The 8,614-nt window shown below is 31.8% G+C and overlaps 1 protein-coding gene across 2 annotated transcripts; it reads left to right on the top strand.

The window, feature by feature from the left end:
- The first annotated feature begins 5,809 nt into the window (after positions 1 to 5,809).
- On the top strand, positions 5,810 to 8,208 carry LOC7487084 (uncharacterized). 2 transcript variants are annotated; one of them, XM_024582246.2, is made up of 4 exons: positions 5,810 to 6,317; positions 6,433 to 6,569; positions 7,523 to 7,699; positions 7,925 to 8,208. In XM_024582246.2, exons 1-4 carry the CDS (start codon positions 6,090 to 6,092, stop codon positions 8,037 to 8,039), a joined length of 657 nt encoding a protein of 218 aa, XP_024438014.1. In that variant the 5' UTR covers positions 5,810 to 6,089; the 3' UTR covers positions 8,040 to 8,208. The 2 variants fall into 2 exon arrangements, with proteins under 2 accessions (XP_024438014.1, XP_024438015.1); XM_024582247.2 differs by having other exon boundaries at positions 5,822 to 6,317; positions 6,448 to 6,569.
- Positions 8,209 to 8,614: the final 406 nt, after the last annotated feature.

An 8,614-nucleotide genomic window follows, 5' to 3' on the forward strand; every position in this document is an offset into this window, starting at 1 on the left:
TCGTATGGGTTCCAAGAATGATGGATTAAAATCTGATAAAGACATAATTATAAAACTGAAAAGGAGGACCTTTAGGTTTGACGGAAAACATGTGTTTTTGCCGGGATTAAGACAAGGAAAGAAGTACCATTGACTTGGATGAACATGATGTAAATTGTCGTGTGTTGCATGAATAATTAATTACGTGATTGAAATTCCACAGTAAGGGCCAACAGAATAAAAAAGAAATCCTTCCATTCCTATGTAAAAGACCAGATTTCTTGTTGTTTTATAATTTTTTCAATTAAAGAGACAAGATAAAAATGGTGGGAGTTTTATTAATTATATTTATTTGTTTTTCTTATTTTTATTTATGATTTTTAAAGTTTTTTTAAAAAAATTATCTACCTTTTCTCTTTCTGTAACTTTTTTCAAATATAAAGATATATATTCTAAAGTTGACCACTATATATATATATATATATATATATATATATATATATATATATATATATATATATATATATTATTTCGTTTTTCAAGTAATGATCTTATTAATCAATGTAGAAAGTTTTGACAATTATCGTGAGTGTTTTAAGAATATGATAGCTTTTGTTTTTTTGTTGTGTTTGAAAAATGTGTTTCACTTGGGAAAAAAATATCAAATTAATTCTTTTTTAGTGCTTTTTAATTATTTTAATGTATTAATATCAAAAATTAAAAAAAAATTATATTAATGTATTTTCAAGCAAAAAATATTTTTAAAAAGTAGATTATATCACAATAACAAATACGCATAACCTCATAGGATTTAAGAGAATTAATTGGATAAAATCCACATAAGATTTTTTACAAGGGCAAACATGCCATTAACTCATTTATATTGGTTAAATACATACATGATTGATACGTGGTCTTTTAATAAAAAAAAATAGATAAAAGGGTATAAATTTTAATAAAAATAGTTTTTTTATATATAGAATTCATAAAAAAAAAATTATAAAAATAGAATAACAAGACACAACATTAACTCATAAAAAATAAATCATTATAAGTTTTATAAGACAAGTTTAATAAAATGAAAAAAACAATTGAAACTTGAATATTTTTTTTGTTTTATATTTAAAAAAACCAACTCACTACCATCATTCCCAATAAATATAAAGATTACTCAAATAATCACTGCGTGACGCATAATTCCCCTCTTAAAATCTGTTATATTATTGGAAGGAAGGAGGATAAAGTTTCTGTGCATAATTCGCTGGACATGTCTCTGATAATCTGCACCTGCGCACATCATCAATGTCCCACCGATCATAGTCTTGATCAATCTGCACCGTTGATATGCGACTGCATTTGTCTCTTACCCAAAAAGCAAAAGTACCGAATGAATCCTTCTAAAACCCAAAAAAACAAAAAACAAAAAACAAAGGAGGCCAAGAGAAAACGACAAGCAAAAATAGCCAACGACACAACCACTGCAGTGAGTACAGGGAATGTGAATATTTCAAACGACACAACAGCCACTTCCATTTCTTAAACAGAACGTTATTAACCGTACGCGTGGGTCATCTGCTCTGTCAGCTGACCACTAGGGTGGAAAATGGGACACTTGGAAACCATGAACGACAATAAGACCTTAGAGATTGACCACTAGGGTGCGTCCACGTCAGAGATTAACAACAACTGCATTTTCTTATTCATTCTCTGAAAAGCAGTAGTACAATAGAGAAACTACATCACTCTCCCTCACTGAATCGTCACATAAGATTGTACATGTGCTTGATGAATCACTCATTTCACACACACACACACACACACGCACACACACACACACACACACGTGTACACACACACACACATCGCATAGTAAAAGAGAGCGGTAAATTTCTTCTTATTTTCTGTAAAATTATCTATATAATTTGAAGTTCACTCATTTTCTCTTTGGTAATTTAGAAAATACTTAACATCAATTGTATAGTAATACTTCACTCTTTGTTTAGAAAACACAACTGTGGAATGCCTCCGTAAGCCAAGCATCGATTCAAATCCTCAAAAGCCATATTATTCATAAATCTAATTTTACAATGTAAATAACAATTTGCAATTATACTTGCTTGAACATCTATTGTTCAAATTTTAAATTGAGATTGAAAGATTCATTGCATCTAAAATATTTATCTTCTTCGAATTCAAGATTTTAATTTTATAACCCTTTAAAAGATATGTAAAATTGACAACGATGATGCATCTTGAAAGTTTGTATGGTCCCTATATCACAATGCTTAATTAGGATTCTTAATAAATTTTAAGAAAAATTATAATTGATTATGAAAGTGTGTTAAGATTATTGAAGTGAGTAGAGAAAATAAAAAATTATGGTAATTAAAGCAAAATTTTGGATGTTCTTGAAGAAGGGATTTTTGGCAAAATAATAATAAGAAAAATAAAATTTAAGAATTTTGATGAGATGATGGGATTGTATAGGAAATAGATGAAATTAATGTTAAAAAGTGAATAGATCATGAAAAAAAACTTATCTTTAAAAAATTAATATTAATATTAAAGAATGTTAAAAAGTGAATATATATATATATATGTGTGTGTGTGTGTGTGTGTGTGTGTGTGTGTGTGTGTGGAAATTTGAAGAATTGGAAGGAAATTTACAAATGGAAGAAGGGAATTTTCATGTTTCCTTTTAAATTTGATTTTGGCAAATGAAAGGATAATTGGAAGGATTTTATTTATTGATTTTGTGTCAATATGGAAAGTAGAATAATGATGTGATATACTTGTTAATTCAGGAGAGACTGTCAGGCCGACACCACAGCAAAAAACTTCGGCTCGAGCTCAGTCGCCAGGTAATTACACGGTACCCGAATTCATTATTGGTCAATATGTATTTTTATCTAATTAATTGTGGTTGATAAATTAGTAATTATTACATTGTTTACTTGAGAAAATAAAATATGTGATGTGATGAATTAATTGGATTAATGCCATAATGAATGGACGTGATAAAGAATTAATTCTCTGGTTAATGAGATTAGAACTCTGGTTAATGGGATTAGAACCCTGGTGAATGGACAAATCGTTGAACTAATTTCTGAATTAATGAGATTAATGTCCTAGTGAATGGACGTGATGAAGAATTAATTCTCTGGTTAATGAGATTAATATCCTGGTAAATAGGTAAATCGTTGAACTAATTCTTGATTTAATAGAATTAGTGCCCTGACAAATAGACAAGATGAAGAATTAATTTCCTGATTAATGAGATTTGTATCCTGATGAATAGGTGAAATGTTAAACTAATTTTTGAATCGATGAAATTAGTACTTGTTGAATGGACCGGTGGAAAATTAATCATCTATTAGTGAAAGTAATGCTGGGTTAATTGGGTGATAGGAATAATTATATATTTGGTTGATGAAAAAAAAAAAAAAACAAAGTCATAGATTATTCTTAAATTTAATTGAATATATATATATATATATATATATATATATATATATATATATGATTGAGCAAGTTAATTTAATTATCTTTTGACTAAATTTTCAAAAAGAAAGAAAGAAAGAAAGTAGAAAGAATTTTATAGATATTTTTTTCTTATCTGTTTAATTGAATTATTGTATGAAATCAATTTTTAGGTACATCCCCTTATCGGACTGAACAATAAAATAGTTTCCTTATATTTTATTGGGTATCATCTTGTAATGAATGAATTTATCATTTTGAATTATCATGAACACAGGTTATTACATAAATTTTCAATGGAAGTTGACACTTTTTATCTTCCTCCTATAGTCCATGAACTTTTACTTCTTTGCAAATTCGATCCCAAAGTTAATTTCTTTCTTCAATTAAAAAAATTATATGAATCAAATTATAAAACTTGAGGTGCAAATTACATTATAATTTTTTTTAATAGGCACTGTAACGTAGTAAACAAATGATGTGATTTCTTTCTTTTTCTCATTTTTAGTTTCATTTTATTTATTTTTTATTTGTATATGGAGAACAATGATGTGTTTTTTCCTAGAAAGAATAAAATATGGAGTTTTTTTTTGTTTTTTTTTTTCTAAAAACAAACATCATAATAGGGGAAAAATACCTAAAATAGCACAATTAATAGCATAGTTTGAATGCATGACCCACCTAGACATACAGGTACAACCCACGCAACCCCAAAATCACAATAATATGAGCATTTTTCTAAAATTTCAAATTTCTACCTAAGATCCAACAACCTCAACAGGTTATATTCAACACAATTCAACAAAAATCACATGACCTGTAATTTAATTTAATGTTATTTCAAGTAAATTCATAATTACACAAACTCAATTCATAATTTAAAAAAGCTCAATTAATTTATTATATCAATATAATCAATTCTCATAACATTCAAATACTTACATCTAATAAATTATTTTGTGGACAAGTCTATACCATCAAAACCATGAACATATATGCATTATGCATGAAAAATGGCATCATTCTCCTTTACTGTAATGTGTAGACAGTAAGCCTCCACATGTAGGATATAAAAGTGAGAAATCGTTTGGGAATGCGGTGCAAACCGTGTTTTAAAAAATTTAAATTTTTTTTTGCTAAAAATTAATTTTTTGTATGTTTTGAATCGTTTTGATGTGCTGATATTAAAAATAATTTTTAAAAACTGAAAAAATATCATTTTGATGCATTTCAGTACGAAAAACACTTTCAAAAACAACCGCAACCATACTCTCAATCAGGCCCGATCTGGTTGAAGCGGTTGCTAGACCATTTTGGAGTCCCCCAGTTGATGCCCTAAATGTGTTGATGCATTGACATGTTCATGGTTCAATAATGCAGTCCTGATAATTTATTACATGTAGTTAATTAATGTATGAGGATTGATTATAATTATAGAATAAATTAATTTACCTTTTTTTAATTACGAATTGAGTTTGCGTAATTATGAGTTAAGTTGAAATGATTCTGAATTACATGTTATGAGATTTGCGATGAATTGACTGTGGATTACGTGGGGAATATAATATGTTGAATTTGTTGGCGAAGAGTTGAAAGGTTGGAAAATTGAAAAAAAAAAATTGACTTTTTTTTTTTATCTCTTCTGTGTTATTTCTGAAAAAAAAAAAACTTGAAAATATGTCGTAGTCTTTCTGACCTAAAACCCAACGGCATCAGTCCTTCAGTTTGAATGGAGTAGATTTGCTAGTCATTTCAATCCTTTTCATTTTCGTTTTTATTTTCTGTCAAAAAAAGGGGAGCGAAAATTATTGACCAGTAGAAATTCTGAAATATATTTCCCTGAAGATGAACTTTTTTTTTTCCTGTTTGAAAAGTCTGGTTGTGGTTGTTTTTCAAAGTATTTTTTACTCGAAAATATATAAAAATAATATTTTTTTATTTTTAAAAATTATTTTTGACATTTAAAATGATTTAAAAACATAAAAAATATTAATTTAAAGAAAAAAAAATTAATTTTTTTTTAAAATACTTTTAAAAGACAGAAACAAACAAAATTTTAATTTAAAAGGGTATTTTTCTATGCAGTAAGAAACTTAAGCGCACTAACATTAATAATTGAAACTAACACAACATGGCAATCCTCGTCATTTCCATATTTTAGCCATAGACTTCAATAACGCCTCGAGGACTTGTTTGAGATAAGAAGAAAAAGGAAACCCTACCCATCCTTCTTCGTTCATGAACATTCTTGTTGTGACGAAGATTATCATGTATATTATATTTGCCTTAATTAAAAAATTCTAAGTGTGGTTACCTACTCCATTTCCCTTGTATTTGTGAGATTAATCAAGCAAAGTTAGCGAGTGATCGGCTCATCCAAGCTTAGGCAGACAGAGAGAAATTAACAATAACTAAGACAACTCATGAGGCAAGTAACGTACGCAGCATACGACTTGACAGAAACAACCCCAACTCTTCTGAAGAAATGTTAATTAAGAGGGAAAGAGACAAGTATGACTGCTATCAAAAAGCCTATAGTCTAGAAAGGTAGATAGCGAGACTGAGAGAGAGAGAGAGAGAGAGAGAGAGAGAGAGAGAGAGAGAGAGAGAGATCGAAGGGGAGGTAGGGAATGGATGTGAGGAAAATTGTGGTGGTAGTAGAAGACGTAGACGCAGCAAGAACAGCCCTTAAATGGGCTCTCCACAACTTGCTTCGTTTTGGCGATTTCATAACTCTCCTTCATGTTTTCTCTCCTGCTATGAACTCATCAAGAAGCAAGAACAAGATAAGGCTACTTCGCTTGAAAGGTTACCAATTGGCTCTGTCATTCAAAGATATATGCAACAACTTCTTTAATGTAATTAAATCTTGTCTTGTATATATTTTGTTTAATTAAATGCTTTTCAGTACTTCAATTGTGTGTGTGCGCGTGTGAATAATATTAGTGAGCATTGATACGATGATAATTTTAGATTCATATTGTACAGACAAACGTTGAGATTATTGTAACTGAAGGCGATCAAGAGGGTGGAAAGATTGCTGCTATGGTGAGAGAAATTGGTGCCTCTGCACTTGTTGTTGGACTCCATGATCGGAGTTTTCTATACAAGTAAGCTCAGTTTTAAACTCCCATTTTGTTTTTGTTTTGAAAACTTATGTTTACGGTCCTTGTGATCAAAGAAATGATTTCTGTAACGATCATAGCGATGCTCATGAGTAAAATTCAATGCTGAGCTTATTGAGAAGATACAGGAATTGGTCAACTGGTTGATGAATGATGGGTCTCTAGGTAATTTCTTGCAAATCCAAGGGTACCTAGCTAGCACAAGGTGGTTTCCTTGTTGGTTTCAATTCAATGCTTTTTAAGGATTCAAAATCGAAACTCGAGCACTTCTTTTAGTATTTTAGCAATCGTCAAGCGTGTGAGCTTTGAGGTTGACGGTGGCCAAAGATTAGAATGCTTGAGTCAGAGGAAATAAAGCACGACTGCTGGGGCATGTGACATGTCCATGGTGGTGAAAAAAGCCAAAAGTTTCTGGGATCCACCTCGGGGGCAGATGTCGGTTTGCCTGTGGCTGCTGACTCTGGAGTCTCTGTTTGGATTGCTCCTAATAAACTTTTCACGAGAAGGTTCCTTGTCAACATTTGAAAACCTCATAATCATGGAGCTCAAAATGAATGAATCATCGTAACATTTCTAATCCCGATACTAGATTTCTGGGAAGGGGCCTTATCAGCGATTTGCCAAGGCCTCATGAAAGTTTGTGCATGAAATGATTATGCTGGGTTCGAAATTAAGGTTCTCATCAACTGATGTAAACTAGGATGACTTGAATCCAAAGACACATTTCTGATCTTTTGACCCAAGTACTGGTTCAAAAATTCTATTAGTTTTGAAAATGAATGCAAGCCAATTCTGCGAATTGATGATGAGCATGTGTGTTCTCTGCAATAAATGAACCGACAGGTCCATTACAAGCTCCTTTACAGTAAATATCCTATAAATATACAATCTTGAAGGCACACAGGACTCATGGCAATGTTTTCTGCCCTTATTGCTAGGTTGGCAATGGCCCACAACAGTATTGCAAACAGCTTCAGCTGCAGGGTACTGGCCATCAAACCACCACCATTGCCCCTGTGGAGGTCTACCTGTGCCAGGGCCAGCGCAGCACGAGCACCAGACATTTCAATCAGCAGCATGGACTTCTCGCAGATCGAGATTGGTAGACCATTAGAGTAAGTTGAATCTTGACCATTTCTACAGTTTTCAAGTGCACGACTCCTCCAATCCACCCCTTAAAATGCCCTCTCGTCATAATGACCATGATACCCTGAGAAACACAATGCTAAGAAGAAGGGTACTGGCAAATAAATACTGAAAACGAACTGGAAAAGAGAGAGATAGAATAATACAATGGGATCTTACCGTATTCTTATTAACTATCCATCTCTGACATGCAGGGTTCCTGATATTGCTCCACCAAAAGTTCCTTACAAAATCTGCCCAGATCCATCTGCAATAATATGGAGATCGAGGAAGTCAAAGAGAAAGGGTAGCTCTTGCATTAGCACTTAGCAGGCTCAATTCGATGATATTTCTCAAATACACAGTTTCAGCTAATCAATTCCATCGTTAGCTGCAACAATTTTTCGGCATATGGTTATAGAACTTTGGCCTTAGCTTTCTGACCTGTCTCACACATAAACATTGAAATATACAAATGGAAATAGTGGAATTGACTGCATGTAGTTATTTTTTTTTTTAATTTAACGTGGGTGTTCGGGCCAGCTTGCGCGCACCTCGACTAATCCCACGGGCCCTGAAGTTAACGACCATGTAAGCCTCCAGTGGCCATCATATAAGCAACCACAGGGCTCGAACCTGAGACCACAGAGGGAGCAAACCTCTTGGTCCCAAGCTTTTACCACTAGGCCACCACCTAGATGGTTGTAGTTATTTTGATTTTACAGAAATCATCATCAAGTTGTGAAAAATTTTGTTCTGTTTTTATTTTTATTATTTTCAGATAATAATATAAATTATATCTTAAAGGTCTCACCTGATAGCTCAAATCTTTAAGTTAAGATGATTCTTTAACATGATATCAAAACTAAACGGTAACGAACTTGAATCTCATCACTCTCGTTTTC

This window comes from Populus trichocarpa, chromosome 12 (genome assembly GCF_000002775.5).
Source record: "Populus trichocarpa isolate Nisqually-1 chromosome 12, P.trichocarpa_v4.1, whole genome shotgun sequence".
Classification (NCBI taxonomy): domain Eukaryota; kingdom Viridiplantae; phylum Streptophyta; class Magnoliopsida; order Malpighiales; family Salicaceae; genus Populus; species Populus trichocarpa.